At 33.2% G+C, this 21,141-nt stretch overlaps 1 protein-coding gene across 1 annotated transcript; it reads right to left on the bottom strand.

Annotated features, from left to right (window-relative positions):
* Positions 1 to 19,504: 19,504 nt before the first annotated feature.
* On the bottom strand, positions 19,505 to 20,901 carry LOC139873178 (uncharacterized). The gene has a single exon (XM_071861111.1). The coding sequence runs from the start codon at positions 20,817 to 20,819 to the stop codon at positions 19,665 to 19,667; it is 1,155 nt and encodes a 384-aa protein (XP_071717212.1). The 5' UTR covers positions 20,820 to 20,901; the 3' UTR covers positions 19,505 to 19,664.
* Between the last annotated feature and the right edge of the window lie 240 nt (positions 20,902 to 21,141).

Below are 21,141 nucleotides of genomic sequence, written 5' to 3' on the forward strand. Positions count from 1 at the left end.
AAATCATGTTTATACATATTTATGAACGATAAAACTAGGTGTTAACACCGAAATTATTGTTACCTCGGAAAGGACATAAATTGAGAAACAAACCAAAATGTTAGAATTCATTTAAAATGGAATAGAGGAAAATAAAAAGGAAAATAAAAGCCAAGTGTGGGAAAATTTACCAAGTTATTTAAAACATATATCACATATTTTTGTACAAATAAATGAAGATACTTTTGCTTTGGACTAATCTAATCAGTTTTACCCAATTTAATGTAATACATTTGAAAGAAAGATGGATCTACACGATGAATCAATTCCATCGTTAACAGGGAGGTAAAGTCTTGTAATGACCCAGAATTTTCCGACCAAATTATACTTATGAGATTAATATTTACATAAATTGAACTATACCAACATGATAAGCAATCCAAATTGTTGAGACTTGTGTTTTTGAAAAGAGTTTTACACAACGTTTGACCGTCCAATATGACCGATGATATCACGAACTATATAACATACGATAATTATACGTTTGTGTATATATATATGTATTTATATATATTTAACATGATCTAAGGATGGTTTAACATCTCATTGTGTACTAATGACAATGAGTTATAAGTATATTTTGAAACTACTAACTTAAGTTTTCAAAACGATAACTATACGTAACATTCTTTGATATATATACTTATAATCTATAATGCTTATACATGTATCGTATATATAATGTATTTAATCACTTTTTAAGGACTTAAATACATAAAACAATATAAGTATATTCACAAAAGATAGCTATATTTGAATTCTCGTTCCGTTTCCTCAAGATTTCTATACGTATATCTAGGGTATATACCCGTATCATACCCAGCTTCTATACGTATTTACTATTGGTATATACACATCAAATCAACATCCTAATAAACATTATTACTGCCCTAGATATGAGGTAACTAGAATTTGTCAAGTAGTATGAATTATTAGTAAGAAAACAAAATTAGGAATCCTTTTCTTTCTTTATAAACTAAAAACGTTTTTATAAATGAACACCATTTCTTCACTCCATTTTCTCATACCTACACCCTCATTTCTCTCTCAAAATACTCCTAACTTCATACTTGATCATCTCCAAGCATTTTCCCCATCATTTAGCTTCAATTACAAGCCTTAAACACCATAAGAAAACTCTTTCAAGAACATATCAAAATAACCACCCATTTGAAGAAGTTTACTTCCAACCTTTTGATCTAACTCCACCACTCTTTGATTCCAAGATTATTTCTTATCTTTTGTAGTAACTTTGTCCAAGTAACTTGAGGTAGTAACCTTGTTCATAATCTTATTCAATTCATATTCATATAGCTATCTTATTTTGTGGTATAAAATTTTAACAACAAGAACATAGTTTGAATGATTTCAAACTTGTTCGCAAACTAAATAGATCCTTCTAACTTAACTTTTAAAACACTTCAAGACCTGTAATATATCATAATGATATGCTAACCTAACAATATATAACTTGGTTTTACAAAGAACATCTTAAAAACTGAATCTACGTCGTCGGAGTGCAACCGGGGGCTGTTTTGGGTTGGATAATTAAAAACCATCTTGAACTTTGAATTGGAAGTTCATGTTCTGGAAAAATGATATTTCTTATGAATATGTTAACACATAAAAATTTCATGGTTTAACTCAAAGTGTAAGTATTTTTTGAAAAATGATCATTAAATGTTGTTTTTATGATGGAAAATGATCACTTTCATAAGTTTCACCAAAGTTTGACCTATAACCTATGATTTTGAATACAAACTAAGGTATTTTCAGTTCATATTCTTAAAATTTGACTCGATCCAAGGAAGTGGCAAGTTGAACTAACAAAAACAGAGTTGTAATGAAGAAACTACGACTAAAACAAGATTGGATATCCGAAGCTAGTTTAGCTACGAAAATATTTGGAGAAAAAGTAAATTAATCATATCTTTTCTAATTAATATGATATTTTATATATAATTACTTATGATTTGATTTTATATATTTCAGGACCACCCGTAAACAACACGAGAAGATTAATCATAAGACCTCATGATTGTACGCAACACGTCATTTGACAACACGGTACTTTATGTACGCAACACGTCATTTGACAACATGGTACCATGGGTCGAGATTAATTCTGATCAATACGAATACGATGGGGTCTTTATTTATTTTATTTAAGCAACTAATTGTGGACCACTAACATCGGACTGCTAACTACGGACTAAGAAAAATATTAAAAGTATTAAAAGTATATATATATATATATATGTAACGATTACTTAAAAAGAAAATATGTTGATATATTATATATATGGTTAGGTTCGTGATATCTATCAGAGACCAAGTCGAATTAAATACCTTCAAGGCAAAAGTGAGTTTCATTTGCTCCCTTTTTAATTGCTTTTGCAATATATATTTTTGGGCTGAGAATACATGCGCTGCTTTTATAAATGTTTACAAAATAGACACAAGTACTTAAAAATATATTCTACGTTGAGTTGTACCACTGGCATATTTCCCTGTAGCTTGGTAACTACTATTTACATGGGTATTGTAAACGCGAATCCTGTTGATAGATCTATCAGGCCTGACAACCCCAACCGGACTGGACGACCAGTATTCAACGGTTGCACAGTACTTCGTTTTTGTGACTACACTTGGTACGGTGTAGTGAGATTTCATAATAAAGGGAATATGCGACGTTGATTAAATGTTAAGTATGGTTACCAAGTGCTCAACCACTTAGAATGCTTTACATACACTTGCGAGTGTATTATGTTTATGATTATGAAATCTTGTGGTCTATTAACATATTGAAATGATTGTTATGATAAACCTATGAACTCACCAACCTTTTGGTTGACACTTTAAAGCATGTTTATTCTCAGGTACGAATTAAGTCTTCCGCTATGCATTTGCTCAATATAAGGACATTACTTGGAGCCGATCATCGTAATGGGACCAAATGTTGATGACTTCGTCCAGGTGGATTAGGACGGGTCCTTTCAGTTGGTATCAGAGCGGTGGTCGTAGCGAACCAGGTCTTGCATTAGTGTGTCTAACTAGTAGTTGTTAGGATGCATTAATGAGTCTGAACTTCGACCGTGTCTACATGTCAAAAGTTTTGCTTATCATTTCTAGTCAAAAATCATCTGCTTATCATCCTTAGGAAATTACCTGCTTATCATTCATAAGTCTAGACACGTTTTACTGCATTTACTGCATTGATAGTGTATAGATGAATTCTTATCTTAGCATATCTGTTATTGCGAACTTTGACTGATATCTTTTCAAAGATTCTCCGTAATTTACAGGATTTTGGTATTATATATACATATGTAAATTATGTATTGAAGAGTACCAAATCTAACTCCTATAATCTATTCCATACCAAAAATTCATTTTCCCATTATACAAGATGGATTCCGCATCTAGTTCGAATTCTTCAGATTCCGACAGTTATGCCGATATGGATTTCCATTCGGGCTCCGAAAGCAGCGTCACTGGAATGGATCAACCAATTTCCTATCATCTATTCTGGATGAATTGGGGATGGGTTCGTAATATACTAAATCACTGGAGACAAGAAGAAGGTGATCCATTCCATCCACCAAATTGCCCTCTTGACGATGAACCTGAAGCACTTACCGGCGAACATATTCGAAACACCATTTTCTCCCTCATTTCTAGAGTATCTCGTCACGATTATATACTATCCCATATTACAAATCTTCTTCATTCGCTCGCTCCAACCGCCAATCATCCCGGTGTACTAGCAGAAGTTAACGAACTTTGTACTCGCGTGACAGCTTTGGAGAACATGGTGCGAAGGTTGCAAACACCAGCAGTAGAACCAGCAGCATAATCAGCACCACCATCAATAACATCAACAATACCATCATCACCACTAACAAACAACATCCGCATCACACGTCTCGACATCATAATCTGTCCCACAAACATCAACATCATACGCACCATAGATACCAAGGAGTACCAACAATAATGAACGATGAAGTATTGATCCATAACTTCATTGATATTCTGCGAAGAATATGTGGTTTCAAAAAGTTTTAGAGATTTCTTATTCTAGCTCAAACCGAAAAGAAAATGAGATTAATATCATATTAACTCATTAAATTCATGATTTCATCTGAAGAAAATATATATGTATATATGTTTTCATAAAGATTGTAATTAAAAGTTCTTTTGTACAAAATATTAATGGTGAAATTTTTTTTTTCAACGGGTAGGTAATACCCGAGGAATCATTAGATTTCATCTTAATAAGTTACATTGTACATTCGTCGAAGCTGATTCAATAGTCATTTACTATCCTACTTACAACCACCGATATACGAATCCGTTCACTGCAGAATAACCATTTTCATTCAATTTCATATTTGGATTTTGACTTCCCAGAATCCAACAAGTGGCATATGAAGAAAACATATGACAAAATAAAATCTATTAGAAACAAACAAATTAACTATGAAAAATTTTGTTAAGAATCCACGCTAACTGTTCCAGCTAACTGTTCCTAGCTAACTGATTACATTTTATTTATCGCAGTTTATTTATCGCAATTTAATTATCGCACTTTTATTTATCGTCATTTAATTTCTGTAATTATTTTACGCACTTTAAATATCGGGACACGTATACAATGTTTTGACATATCATATCGACGCATCTATATATATTATTTGGAATCACCATAGACACTCTATATGCAGTAATGATCGAGTTCTCTATACAGGGTTGAGGTTGATTCTACAATAATATATATAGTTTGAGTTGTGATCGAGTCTGAGAGGTATACGGGTCACGACACATATTAATTAATTCGTATATTATATATTAAACTATATATGAATTATTGGACTGTTACTGTGGACTATCGACTGTGGACTAATGACATTGGACAATTAAAATGAATTAAAATATTGATTATAACATATGAAACTAAACATTTCTTCAAGATTGCCACTTGATTTCATCTTAAACCTCATTGTATCTCGACGATTACAATCAGCGTTCAAATCTATCATGAATCTTAAAAACACCTCAATCGAGAGGATAAACCAACCGCACTTCATCTACAGAAGAAAAGATTGATGCATATAGTTATGCACTTGAAAAACCCTCGGAAATTGAGTAAACGTTTGACACGTATCTGTTCTAGTTCCTTTGACATTGTTATTACCGAAGATCGTTTTGAAATCCCTTTCCAAAGTAGCTAATTTTGTCACAGCTCCAGCAAGTCAACTCCAACTTTTCATCCGAAACAACTTTATTATAACCGCGATATATATGCGTACTCTTTATTGTTACTGGGGAACCTTTTATATTCCACAATATTACCATCAGCGATTAATCATTCTAAAAACACAATTCTCCTGAAACTACCTCGGTTTGATAACCGATGACCCAGATCAGTTAACTTTGAAAATGCTGACGAAGCAGCATGTTGTAGATGATCTTAATGGCCAAAAGTTTGATGATAAAGAAAGGAGTGTTAGGAACGCTCGATAGAAAATTTAGTACCGAAAAGCGGATTATGTGAAACTATGAAGAAAGCCGTGGACAAATCACAAAGAATAAGTTTGCCTTCAAAGAATCCAAATAATTCTGTGCCTGCTGAAATCGTTAGCAAACATCTTATTTCTCATTCTAAACCTTCACAGACAAATCTTCTTCATCATCCATTGATATTAGAAATTCTAAGATATTCTCGTATGTTCTATTATAAATATCCTCCATATTTCTGGCGATATTTTCACAACTATTCTTATCTGAGATCATTTATCTCTCCGTAATATCTGCAACATAAAAGAAACTGTGTTAGTTTCTAAATTCTGAAACCTTCGAGTTTAAAATATGAATGTTTTGAAGTAGTGTTGGGAACTGATGCATGGATTAGTATAATATAATGACACTTGATCAACGTCATTATATTACAGTAAGTCATGCTGAGTTTCTAATGAAGCATGATGATTCACAGTACAGTCATCATGTGCCATTTACACGACTCTTACATTCTATCTAATCTCTAAACATATCAAGAGAATATTTTTCTGGATGACTCGGTCTTCTCCAGGGTATTCTGGTAATTTAACAAATCAAAATCGTTCTATTATCATTTTCTTCTTAGAGCATTAGCTATGTTCATTCTGAATTTCATATCTACGAATTCCGGACCATTACTCGCTTGACTCGAAGTCGGGAAGAGAAAACGAAAACATGAAGCTCCGAAAAATAATGAAGAATATAAACTTCGATAATAACCCCAAAATTACAAACCGTGTATATCGATGCAGATAGAAATATAGAGACACGGGAGAATTAGAAACACTATAAACACAAGAGTATAGTAGAAGTAAATAGATTCTTCTGGTGGTAGATGAAAAAGAAGAATGACAGATATAAAAGTTAGGAGTATATCAAGAATCAGGACTGGATGGAGCATATTGATGAATGCTTTAAAGTAAGAATCAAGGGAGAAAGAATAGAAGGTGTGAGTCGTGGAAAATATGGAAACGAAGGGGTGAATTTATAGTGAAATATCCGACAGAGTAATCGAAACAGATTATTGCATATAATCAAAGAAGATCCTGATTTCCTTAATTACCAAACAACCAAATCTTATTACGTAAGATTCTCTTTAAATCCCTTAAATCCCGGAAATCAATCATAACTACGTCATCGGTTAAGACGAATATATTTTACTCATCTCACTCTTTTACGATAGTCTCATTTATATTCTTCGCATAATCGAATCGTTTTATCTACATTACTCAATGATGATAAAACTCCATTATCACCTTATATTTGTCATGAAAACCTTCTTATTGTTATCCATAACAACCTCTATCAAATTTCGGGGACGAAATTTTTTTAACGGTTAGGTACTGTAATGACCCGGAATTTTCTGACCAAATTATACTTATGAGATTAATATTTACATAAATTAAACCATACCAACATGATAAGCAATCCAAATTGTTGAGACTTGTGTTTTTGAAAAGAGTTTTACACAACGTTTGACCGTCCAATATGACCGATGATATCACGAACTATATAACATACGATAATTATATGTTTGTGTATATATATGTATTTATATATATTTAACATAATCTAAGGATGGTTTAACATCTCATTGTGTACTAATGACAATGAGTTATAAGTATATTTTGAAACTACTAACTTAAGTTTTCAAAACGATAACTATACGTAACATTCTTTGATATATATACTTATAATCTATAATGCTTATACATGTATCGTATATATAATGTATTTAATCACTTTTTAAGGACTTAAATACATAAAACAATATAAGTATATTCACAAAAGATAGTTATATTTGAATTCTCGTTCCGTTTCCTCAAGATTTCTATACGTATATCTACGGTATATGTACCCGTATCATACCCAGCTTCTATACGTATTTACTATTGGTATATACACATTAAATCAACATCCTAATCAACATTATTACTGCCCTAGATATGAGGTAACTAGAATTTTTTAAGTAGTATGAATTATTAGTAAGAAAACAAAATTAGGAATCCTTTTCTTTCTTTATAAACTAAAAACGTTTTTATAAATGAACACCATTTCTTCACTCCATTTTCTCATACCTACACCCTCATTTCTCTCTCAAAATACTCCTAACTTCATACTTGATCATCTCCAAGCATTTTTCCCATCATTTAGCTTCAATTACAAGCCTTAAACACCATAAGAAAACTCTTTCAAGAACATATCAAAATAACCACCCATTTGAAGAAGTTTACTTCCAACCTTTTGATCTAACTCCACCACTCTTTGATTCCAAGATTATTTCTTATATTTTGCAGTAACTTTGTCCAAGTAACTTGAGGTAGTAACCTTGTTCATAATCTTATTCAATTCATATTCATATAGCTATCTTATTTTGTGGTATAAAATTTTAACAACAAGAACATAGTTTGAATGATTTCAAACTTGTTCACAAACTAAATAGATCCTTCTAACTTGACTTTTAAAACACTTCAAGACCTGTAATATATCATAATGATATGCTAACCTAACAAGATATAACTTGGTTTTACAAAGAACATCTTAAAAACTGAATCTACGTCGTCGGAGTGCAACCGGGGGCTGTTTTGGGTTGGATAATTAAAAATCATCTTGAACTTTGAATTGAAAGTTCATGTTCTGGAAAAATGATATTTCTTATAAATATGTTAACACATAAAAATTTCATGGTTTAACTCAAAGTGTAAGTATTTTTAGAAAAATGATCATTAAATGTTGTTTATGATGGAAAATGATCACCTTCATAAGTTTCACCAAAGTTTGACCTATAACCTATGATTTCGAATACAAACTAAGGTATTTTCAGTTCATATTCTTAAAATTTGACTCGATCCAAGGAAGTGGCAAGTTGAACCAACAAAAACAGAGTTGTAATGAAGAAACTACGACTAAAACAAGATTGGGTATCCGAAGCTAGTTTAGCTACGAAAATATTTGGAGAAAAAGTAAATTAATCATATCTTTTCTAATTAATATGATATTTTATATATAATTACTTATGATTTGATTTTATATATTTCAGGACCACCCGTAAACAACACGAGAAGATTAATCATAAGACCTCATGATTGTACGCAACACGTCATTTGACAACACGGTACTTTATGTACGCAACACGTCATTTGACAACATGGTACCATGGGTCGAGATTAATTCTGATCAATACGAATACGATGGGGTCTTTATTTATTTTATTTAAGCAACTAATTGTGGACCACTAACATCGGACTGCTAACTACGGACTAAGAAAAATATTAAAAGTATATATATATGTAACGATTACTTAAAAAGAAAATATGTTGATATATTATATATATGGTTAGGTTCGTCATATCTATCGGAGACCAAGTCGAATTAAATACCTTCAAGGCAAAAGTGAGTTTCATTTGCTCCCTTTTTAATTGCTTTTGCAATATATATTTTTGGGCTGAGAATACATGCGCTGCTTTTATAAATGTTTACAAAATAGACACAAGTACTTAAAAATATATTCTACGTTGAGTTGTACCACTGGCATATTTCCCTGTAGCTTGGTAACTACTATTTACATGGGTATTGTAAACTCGAATCCTGTTGATAGATCTATCGGGCCTGACAACCCCAACCGGACTGGACGACCAGTATTCAACGGTTGCACAGTACTTCATTTTCGTGACTACACTTGGTACGGTGTAGTGAGATTTCATAATAAAGGGAATATGTGACGTTGATTAAATGTTAAGTATGGTTACCAAGTGCTCAACCACTTAGAATGCTTTACATACACTTGCGAGTGTATTATGTTTATGATTATGAAATCTTGTGGTCTATTAACATATTGAAATGATTGTTATGATAAACCTATGAACTCACCAACCTTTTGGTTGACACTTTAAAGCATGTTTATTCTCAGGTACGAATTAAGTCTTCCACTGTGCATTTGCTCAATATAAGGACATTACTTGGAGCCGATCATCGCATTGGGACCAAATGTTGATGACTTCGTCCAGGTGGATTAGGACGGGTCCTTTCAAGTCTCCCGAAAAAGAAACGCGCTTCTTGATTTAGGTCATGAAGTTGTCGTCCAGACCAGCTGTAGGTTGACGAAAAATCTAGAAAAGTCATCACTAAAATCTGCAGGAAATCCACAGACCTCAGCATCAAACAGGGTCACCAAGTGGTCAGACTTATCCTAACCATGAGAGGATCTGTCTTGTAAAATGGGGAGGACGCCGTGCAAATTAGCTGGATAAGACTAATGAATCAGATCTCCAGAAAGGATAATCTCCTTAAAGATCAAAAATCAGCTTTTAAGACTGATATTACTCAATCCTTGAGATTGACCTTAAATATTGAGAATTACAAACTCATGGAATTCGATGATATCTAAACTCGAGCTTGAACGAGAAAATATTTTGATCAAAATTAAAACCGATTTGTTTTCTGAAAACCCATTTTCAATGCGTTCATTACCATTGAATTTAAAATCCTAGGAATTCACCTGAAATTCATTAGGTCACCTGAACCAAATCGGGTGTCAACCGTAAGAACGGTGGTTGCATAGCATGGTCAAAGACAGGACCTTGTGCCAGACCGAAAAATTATAAGGGTGAGCTTTACTATTGCTCCTACAAAGGATAGTAATTGCATCCGACACGTTATAGACCATAATTAAAAGCATGTCAGGGGACATTGCCTTAACAGTTGCTTGTTCAACGCTTTCTTTTACAACCGGACGGTAGTTTATCGAAAGGTAATATACGGAACAAGTATACTGGACGTGTTGCTTTCCTAATACAAGGTTTGCAAGTGGGTGACACAAAACCGCAAGTTTTGAGCTAAAATTTTCAAATCTGAAACCCACCAAACCCACAAAAACAATTTGCAAACAGCGGTGAAGGGTTATTCCGGAAAACTTATCTAGGGTAAAAGCTAGATTGAATTTTCAAAAAGATCAAATGTTTTCATAAAGATCCAATTTCCTTAAGGATCTAAATTTTCATAGTCATGTGAGACTGTAAACCACAACGTTACTACCATTGTTTATACCGCCGTATAGAAATCACTGATGTACAAAGTGTGAAGAATAAAGAAGTGATTCTAGTATTTTTATTTCAAGACTATATTGTTTGAGGACAAGCAACGCTCAAGTGTGGGAATATTTGATAATGCTAAAAACGAACATATATTTCATAGCATTATCCCTCAAGAAATACAAGCTTTTAGTTGCAATTGTTCTATTTACGAGTGATATTCGTTTAAATAATAAAAGGTGAAGACAAAAGACAGATTCGATGAACTGAAGACGCAAACGACCAAAAAGCTCAAAAGTACAAAGTACAATCAAAGTGGTTCCAATTATTGATGAGAAACGTCTCAAAATTACAAGAGTACAAGACGCGAAACGCAAAATACAAGATATTAAATTGTACGCAAGGACGTTCGAAAAACAGGAACCGGGACCAAGTCAACTCTCAACGCTCGACGCAACGGACTAAAAATTACAAGTCAACTATGCACATAAATATAATATAATATTTAAATAATTCTTATAATTATTTATATATTATATTTATTTATTAAAAACGTCGACAGACAAGAAAACAAAGAATTTTGAGCTGTCACCTACCACCATGCAATCGCATGGCCCGGAGGCACAAAAACCATGCGATCGCATGGCCCTGAAATCCAGGCCTGGTCCTATAAATTCGCGTATTTTGGCTCAGTTTATAACATATATATCCATCTCTCTATCTATACGTAAATATATTTATATTTATATTATAATTTTAATTTTAATTTCTAATAATAAGGATATGTTAGCAAATGTTGTAAGGGTGTAAGTCGAAATTCTGTCTGTGTAACGCTACGCTATTTTTAATCATTGTAAGTTATGTTCAACCTTTTTAATTTAATGTCTCGTAGCTAAGTTATTATTATGCTTATTTAAACCAAAGTAATCATGATGTTGGGCTAAAATATTTAAAATTGGGTAATTGGGCTTTGTACCATAATTGGGGTTTGGACAAAAGAACAACACTTGTGAAAATTAGACTATGGGCTATTAATGGGCTTTATATTTGTTTAACTAAATGATAGTTTGTTAATTTTAATATAAAGATTTACAATTGGACGTACCTATAAATAACCATATACACTCGATCGGACACGATGGGCGGGATATTTATATGTACGAATAATCGTTCATTTAACCGGACACGGAAATGGATTAATAGTCTATGGAATTATTAAAACAGGGGTGAAATTATGTACAAGGACACTTGGCATAATTGATAACAAAGTATTAAAACCTTGAGTTACACGCAGTCGATAACCTGGTGTAATTATTAAACAAAGTATTAAAACCTTGTTACAGTTTAAGTCCCCAATTAGTTGGAATATTTGACTTCGGATATAAAGATAATTTGACGAGGACACTCGCACTTTATATTTATGACTAATGGACTGTTATGGACAAAAACCAGACGGGCATATTAAATAATCCAGGACAAAATACAATTAACCCATGGGAATAAACTAAAAATCAACACGTCAAACATCCTGATTACGGAAGTTTAAATAAGCATAATTTCTTTATTTTCATATTTAATTGCACTTCTAATTATCGCACTTTTATTTATTGTCATTGTATTTAATTGCACTTTTAATTATCGTACTATTTAATTATCGTATTTTATTTCATCGCACTTTTATTTATCGCAATTTCATTATTGTTATTTAATTTACGCTTTAAATTAAGTCTTTTATTTTTTTTATATTTTACATTAGGTTTAACTGCGACTAAAGTTTTAAAATCGACAAACCGGTCATTAAACGGTAAAAACCCCCTTTTATAATAATAATATTACTTATATATATATTTGTATTTTTATAAATTTAAAACTAATATAGCGTTAAGCTTGTTAAATTTTTCCTGTGGAACGAACCGGACTTACTAAAAACTACACTACTGTACGATTAGGTACACTGCCTATAAGTGTTGTAGCAAGGTTTAGGTATATCCATTCTATAAATAAATAAATATCTTGTGTAAAATTGTATCATATTTAATAGTTTTTCCTAGTAAAATATAAGCTATTTCATATACACCTCGCATAACATCAACCTTGATGTAACTTTGGTTCATCAAACTTTATACAACTCTTAAGTGAGTTGTTCTACATGTCTTAGACTTACACTTGTGTCATAATAGTCAAAACTTGATTAATATTACTTTTATAGTTCATGTATGTGTTAAATCTAAGACTCTGATGTAACTTTGGTTCATCAAAACACTTGCAACACTTAAATGAGTTGTGCTACATGTCTTGGACTTGCACAAGTGTTATGATGGTGAAACCTTGGTTAAGATGATGCAAACACATCAACGAGTTGTACACTTGAAGCTATATGCATCAAGGATGAGAACCGTGATAAGCATCGAACACCAAGAACCCACCGGACCTACTGTTTTACTGTTTCTGTGACTGACCCGTACGACCTGGGCTACTGTAATTATGATTTTCAGATATCTCTGTTCGAGTAGATAACTTTTCATATAGGACTCGTCTTAATCCGAGTTACGGTTTAGGATTTATGGCCCTCCGATCGTCACTATGTCCATTTAACGTTGTGCTGAAAATTCTGACATACTAGCACTTAGACCGTCGCCACGGTCAAACGAAGACGAGTTTGCTTCTGTAATTTTTACCACAACTAAAGGACTCATATACGGAGCCATAACCACTGGTATCACCTTATTTCAGTAGGTATAGAGGCCGTGGTGACTGACCGAACTCAGCCTTTGTTTTAAACTCTTTTCATGAACGAAACTTACTTTACACCTTTTGTTTGATGATGAATGATGATGACCATTAAGACCTTATTTACATACTTTTAAACCTTTTGGGACGATTTACTGACTTAGTACTATTTGACTTAGGTTGAGGACTTCCCGGACCTACACACTTGCTTATTTTCCGAGTCATACTTTACCGCTACTTTATCATTGTGAGTTATAGCATCCCTTTTTACTTTAACTATTTTGGGAACTGAGAATACATGCGCATTTTACGTTTTACATACTAGACACGAGTACTTAAACTTATATATGTGTGGGTTATACAACGGCATAAACATTCCCTTTAGCTCGGTAACGTTTAATCATTGGTTTTTGAACCGTGAACGCGAATCTTAGATATGGATCCATAGGGTTTGACATCCCCACTCGGGCTAGTCGCGCTAGCATTTAACGAGTTTTTAATACTTCGTAAACATACGCACTTGCCAAGTGTACTTTCAGGGGTTATAAACGTTAAGTTAGTTACCAAGTGCCCACGGTTAAGCATATACTTTATCATACTGTTTTGAAACGCTCTTTGTAGCACTGAAATCTCGTGGCCTACCTTACATACTGTTATACTTAAACTATAGCTCACCAACCTTTGTGTTGACGTTTTTAAGCATGTTTTTCTCAGGTGCCTAAGGTTGCTTCCGCTGTGTTACTAGACTTGTTGTAGACACCCGCTGCTTTAGAGATGTCAACTGCATGAAACACTTTATCTTGCATTCAAACTTTAATACATTTGAAACTATGTTTTGTAACGACCTAAGGGTCACATACATTTATTCATGCTTGCTATTCGTAGAAGCATACTATTGGTGTAAAACATTTGATGTCGATTATGACGTCATCTTTCTATCGTGAATGCAACTTCTTTTATTGCAGCATATAGTACTTAACCTTGTAATGATCCTGTTGTTGATGATTCGTACACGATGGTTTTGTACGGGGCATCACATTGTTGACAATGTTTAATGTCAACGTTGGTTATTTAATATGTTGGGTTATTTAAACTACATATTTTGGTATGCTTTCCTTTTTAGGAAAACTTTTGAAATAAAAGAATACAATGTCGTTTATTAAATTCATTTAAATTCGATCAACCTGTGGGACCAAGTGACGGAGCCGTTAAGTGTTTTGACGGGGCCATCACATTTACGAAGTATTAAACACCCGTTAAATGCTAGCGCTACTAGCCCGAGTGGGGATGTCAAACCCTATGGATCCATATCTAAGATTCACGTTCACCGGTTCAAAGACCAATGACTAAACGTTACCGAGCTAAGGAGAAAGTTTATACCGTTGTATAACCCACACATATATAAAGTTTAAGTACTCTTGCCTAGTATGTAAAACGTAAAACGCGCATGTATTCTCAGTTCCCAAAATAGTTAAAGTAAAAAGGGATGCTATAACTCACAGTGGAAAGTAGTAAAGTCGATACGGAATAAGTAAGCAAGTAGTTGGTCTGAAAGGTCCTCAACCTAAGTCAAAAGTTACTAAGTCAGTAAATTGTTCCCAAAGGTTTAAAATTATGTAAATTTAGTCTTAAGTATCATCATCATTCATCATAAGTCAAAAAGGGTAAAGTAAGTTTCAATCAAGAATAGAGTTCGAAACAAAGGCTGACTTCGTTCAGTCGCCACGACCTCTATACAAACTGAAATGAGGTGAGACCAGTGGTCATGACTCCGTATATGAGTCCCCTAGTTGCTGACCAATTTCCAGAACCAAAATCGTCTTCGTTTGACCGTGGCGATGGTTTAAGTGCGAGTAGGTCAGAAATTTTAGCACAACGTTACAAGGGTGTAGTGACTTTCGGAAGGCTATAAATCCTAAACCGTAAATCGGATTAAGACGAGTCTTAAACGAGAAGTCATATACTCGAACCGAACAATCTGGAAATCAACTTTTACAGTAGCCCAGGTCAGACCTCAGAAACAGTAAGCAAAGTGCTCCGGTGGGTTCTTGGTGCTTGATGTTCATCACGGTTCTCATCCTTGATGCTTGTAGCTTCAAGTGTACAACTCGTTGATGTGTTTGCATCATCTTTACCAAATTTTGACCATCATAACACTAGTGTATTTCTAAGATATGTAGCACAACTCATTTAAGGGTTGTAGGAAGTTTGATGAACCAAAGTTACATCAAGATCTTATATCCGACACATACATGAGTTCTAATAGTAATATTAAGCTATAAATTGAATGTAAACTAAATAAACAAGATCCTAAGTTGTAGAACTTAGATCTTAGTTGGATCTTAAAGATCCTAGACTAGAAAGTCTAGATCTAGTGTTCTTAAGTTAAACCCTAAGTTATAGAACTTGGATCTGCACTTTAATGAAACCATAAGTTATGAAACTTAGATTTTTATCTTGTAAAATGTATATAAGTTCATAAGCTTTTGTTTTAGACAAAATTTGGAAGACCATAAGCTATAGAAACTTAGATCCAACATAAGTGTATGAAGTTATAACTAGAAAGTTAAACTTCCATGTTCTTGAACTTACAAAGTTTATACTTTAGTTTCAAGAAAAATGAGATCAAGTTTAACTAGTAATACTTGACCAAAATTAAAAAGATCACTAATTGAAATACTTACAAAAGAAAGAAATAAACTAAAGTTACAATTAACAAGTTCATGTTTGTTTCAAACTTAAGAAGATTCAAGCCAAAACTTGGATCTTTAAGAAAATAAACCTTAAGTTTACAAAACATGAACACAAGTAAGATCTCAAAGCTTATGAGTTTTAGATCTTTATAACATCTTAAGTGTAGAACCATAAGTTATAGAAACTTAGATCCTTGTTCTTGATTTCTCATCAAACAAAGATGGAAGAAACAAGATTCATGAAGATACAAACTATAAAGTTTGATCTTGAACAACAAACAACAAACTAGTAGAATGATGATGATAGTTTTGGTTTTCAAAGGAAAGAAAAGAAGAACGAAAAAGATGTATTACTTACAAATTTAGAGAGAAAAGTTGAGAGAAATAAAGTGTAAGTATGTTGTGTGTGTGAAATGAAGTAGAAACTAACATATAAGTAACAAAAAAATTGAAAAATGAACTCCCTCCCCACCCTATTTGGCCGACGGTTTTGGATGTCCCAAAGGGGAAGTCAACTTTCAACTTTCATGCATGGGAGCTTGGTGTATGCTAGGAAGGTGTATAAGTCAAATACATGGGAAAGAGGTGGTCATGCATGCTTGAACATTTTGTCTCCTCATTAACTAATTAATCTAGTTTAAGCTTAATGAATTATTAGCATAATGATGGGCTTACTAGTTAGTCCAACAAGTATGTAGGGTGAGCCTTAATAGCCCAAGTCCAAGTCCATTAGTATAAGTCCATGTAAGTATGCAACAATTAAATAAATAAAGCCCAAGTAATTAACTACTTGCATTAGTTAATTAAAAAGGATTAATAATAATTAATCATGAACGTAAATAATATTCTAAATATTATTCGTGAAGAGCGTGTCACAAAGACAAGTCGGGACATGGAAAGTCAAATACGGTAACAAGTAAAATTTATAAGAATTCATTTATTAAAGCGCAAGTATTAATAATAAATATTAATAATATAAGTCAGAAAATTCAGGGTCGTTACAATATCCGGTTGGACTTGCTTTGTCCTCTCGATATATATGATCCTTTATACATACTTTTCATTAATATATATAAATACCTGCTTTTCCAAAAAAAAAAAAAAAAAAAAAATGAAGTATTTTTATATAGCTTGAATGAATGAATGTATATATATGATAATATGAATCAGCTGTGATAACTTTTCTAATCGGGTTAAGCATTATAAAGACTTTTTTGTGCCGTTGGTCCCTCAATTATACACCAAATAGTGAACAACGTCCCTTTCGTTTTTTTTCTGCTTACAGCATCCCTCCATTTTACAAATTTGTGTTTCAGTGCCCCTCCGTCTAAATTCCGTTAAATAAGTGCGTTAAGTCATGACATGTGCCTTGCATGTGAGGGTAAATTTATCTTTTTGACCTTCTTCTTCATCTGAATTTGAAGCTTTGCTTTTACTCAATTTGTTCTTCCCCAAATTGGAAACCCTAATTTCTATCACTTTTAATATTCCTAAATCGAACCCCAATAAAATATCATCATGTTACATGATACATATATCATATATCATCATCTATTCATCTTCTTCTTCATCTGTATCTAAATCTAACTCACAAATAAACATAATAAGTAAATAAATTAGTAACAACCTTGGATTAAAGGGATGATATTTATTATTTATTTATTTTTTATATATGAACTTTACCAATTTAGTAGTAAAATTCGATGATAAACAAGTAAAAGAAATAAAATAAACCTTGGTACAACAGCCTGATTTCATTGACCGGAGACTACATTTTCTATACAACCTCCATGATATTCCCCATCGTAACTGTTGCATCGATCAATTATGATTTATTACAAAGAAAGTCAAGTAAATAAATTAATTAATACTCCAATTAAACCAAAAAAATGAAATAAAATAGTTATAACTGTAATATACCTTCGCCAGGGGTAGAAGATGGACGAGTTTTTGGTGGTAATTCCGATGGACTGTTGGTGTTGGTCTTGTTGTCTTGATTAACAATGGTGCAATAATTAGCACGCAAACAACGATCATAATGATGATTATGAGCTTTTGAAGTTAAGTAACGCTCAAACCCTAACCCTAATTGTTGCTGAGATCTGGACAATCCAATGATACGTTTTCCAGATTTCAACAAATTGTTGTCTGCATTAGCAACGGTGATAATTATGAGTTGTTGATGTTAAGTACCCTCAAACCCAAACCCTAATTGATGCTGAGATCTTAACAATCCCATTACTTGTTTCCCTAATTGTTGATGAATTTCGAGTGTTATGTGGAAGATTTGCAAGAAATTTCGTGAAGAAAGCATCATCAAAATCATCATAGATCTCAATGTGCAGTGGTATGATGATGGAGTTTTCAATTTGGTTTTTAGAATTTTAGTTTTAATTTAAGATTTGATGGAGAAAAAGACTAAAAGACGAATTTACCCTCACATGCAAGGCACATGTTATGACTTAACGCACTTATTTAACGGAAGTTAGACGGAGGGACACTGAAACACAAATTTAAAAAAATGGAGGGATGTTGTAAGCAGTAAAAAACAAAAGGGACGCTGTTCACTATTTAGTGTATAATTGAGGGACCAACAGAAAAGAAAAAAAAAAAAAAAAAAGTCCCATTATAAAATATAAATTATAAATCATGAAAACAATAATTGTTGGTATGAAGTAGACATTGACAAAAGAAATTGCGGTCCAAGATTTTCACAGGTTGTCATATTGTGGACGTAGACCCAATTTTATAGTGAAACTTGGACCATGGTCCTTTAACAACCCCATTTAGAAAATCATATAAACTTTTTTACACAATACGTTACGCCGGACTACAGAAATATATTAGGAAAGTAATTCTCGATGATCATCTAAAATACCTTTCCAAAAAAGTTTTTTTAGGCGGTTTGAATAAAACACAAAGTACATCTAACTATTACCGACATAGTTTTAGTTTAGTAAAATCCAAACCGACTACTTTTTTTTATATCTATAAACTATAAAATGTACATACTTTTTTTTTTCTAAACTAAAGGATTTTTTTTTCTTATTTTTTGGCAAAAAAGACGAAGACTTATATAAACTAAAAATCATTTCATCAATAAATGAAAGAGTGTAACAGAGAAGATACAATGGAAATTGTTCACTTCCATAAATAAAAATGACTAAGAATGTTAAGTTCTATTATACCTTAATAGTTAATATATATGAATATGATTAAAAAATAAAGAAAATGTAAGGATAAAACTGAAAATTAAACAGAGACTACATTATTTTTTATGACATTTTTTTATATTGTATGTTTTTTGCGTAGAATAATTAATACGGGCGGAGATAGTAGTGTAATAATTAATGATATGTTTTAAAGTGTATTCTTTTAAATTGGAACCGAGTGATTAGTAATCATAATTTATCCACATTAAAAAATACTGTAACTTTTTTAGTATTAGTCGGTTACAAACTTGCAATAAATAATCAAATTCAAAGTATCTAAACCCATACAATAACAATAAAAATATACTCGTGTCAAGTGGTACAAATATATAATTTATTAAAATCTAGTACTAACACTAAAAAAACAATATTCTAATAAACCACAAAACACGGTCTGACACCTACGACTTTTGTTTCACTTTCACACCAACAGATTCATATGTTACTTTCTCGCAAATCACCGATGGTTTCTGCGACTTCACACAAAGCTCCGACGATACCGGACAACTCTTCAAACAATTGTCCCCTAAACTCCCCGATACCGTTGATTTCCCGCTAAAAAACTCCTTCGGCGGCAACCCACTTAAATAATTTCCGTCCAAAAACAGCCGTTTCAAATTACTCTTTTTACTATATACAGTTGGAATCGGGCCGTGTAATTTGTTGTAACGTAGCGATAAAGACGATAACATCGGGTAAGAAGCGAAGTTAGCCGACAAGTAACCGTCAATTTTGTTGTATCCTAAATCAACAGCAATGAGGTTGCTGTTGGTACCCGGTTTAAGGATCTCGATATTTGTGAATTGATTGTTAGCTAAGTTGAGCTGTTGGAGCGGTTGTTGGAGGAAGAACCAACCGGGTATGGATCCGGTTAGTGAGTTGTTGCTAAGTTCGATAACTTCAAGTTGAATTAATTGATTGAAAGATGATTTGGATAGGGATCCGGATAGTGAATTGGATTTGATCGCGAGTTCGAGTAGGTTTGTTGGGAGGGTTGGGATTGAGCCGGTGATTTGGTTGAAACTTAAATCGAGTCGGGTTAATGGGAGGGAAATAAGTGTGTTTGGTAAGGATCCGGATAATGAGTTATGTGAAATGTCTAGTGTTTGGATTGATTTGAGATTTGAAATGGAGGGTGGGATTGAACCGGAGAATGAGTTGGACCGGAGGTTGAGAGTTTGGAGATTTGGGAGTGAGAATAAAGAAATTGGGATTGGGCCGGAGAATTTGTTGTCGGATAGATCGATTGTGATGAGTTGGGTGAGTTGGGAAATGAGTGGGGAGAGGGTTCCGGTGTACCCGGCCCGGTCGAATGTGAGTTGGGTGACCCGGTTGGTGGAGCAAGAGAGGCCACAAAGGAAGTGAGTAATGTGAGGGTTTGAGCAAGGGTCTGAAGTGAAGTTCCATGAGGCTAGGCATGAGTAGGAAGGGATTGTATTGGGAATGATTCCTGATGTTATGGATTTGAGGGCGGCGACATCGGAAGGGAGTGTTACAGTAGCGGTGGCGGTGATGGTTAAGAGGAGGAGGAGGGAGACGGTGGTGGAATAAGTCATGGTAATGAAATATTAAAGGTAGGGAATGATCAGCATTTAAGGGGAATGGAATGGGTTTTATGAGGAAATTTTTGGTAGTTGTGATTGGGGCAGAAAACTGGCTACTGACACCAGTCTAGCATTGCCCACTTGGATATCATGTACTATTACTAGTATTATATTTTATTTTATTTTATATGATTATGATTAGGGAGTGGGGGATGATTCTCACACACTGTTTTTTGATCCTCACACATCAATTTACTTGAACTCCTCCCTAATAATAGGGTAAAAGGTTGTGTGAGGATCAAAAAACAGTGTGTGAGAATCATCCCCCTTAGGG

This window comes from Rutidosis leptorrhynchoides, chromosome 10, assembly GCF_046630445.1.
Source record: "Rutidosis leptorrhynchoides isolate AG116_Rl617_1_P2 chromosome 10, CSIRO_AGI_Rlap_v1, whole genome shotgun sequence".
In the NCBI taxonomy this organism is placed as follows: domain Eukaryota; kingdom Viridiplantae; phylum Streptophyta; class Magnoliopsida; order Asterales; family Asteraceae; genus Rutidosis; species Rutidosis leptorrhynchoides.

What these genes read in the sequence shown, in the direction of transcription:
- LOC139873178 (XM_071861111.1), bottom strand. Translation starts at nt 20,819, where the DNA reads ATGACTTATTCCACCACCGTCTCCCTCCTCCTCCTCTTAACCATCACC.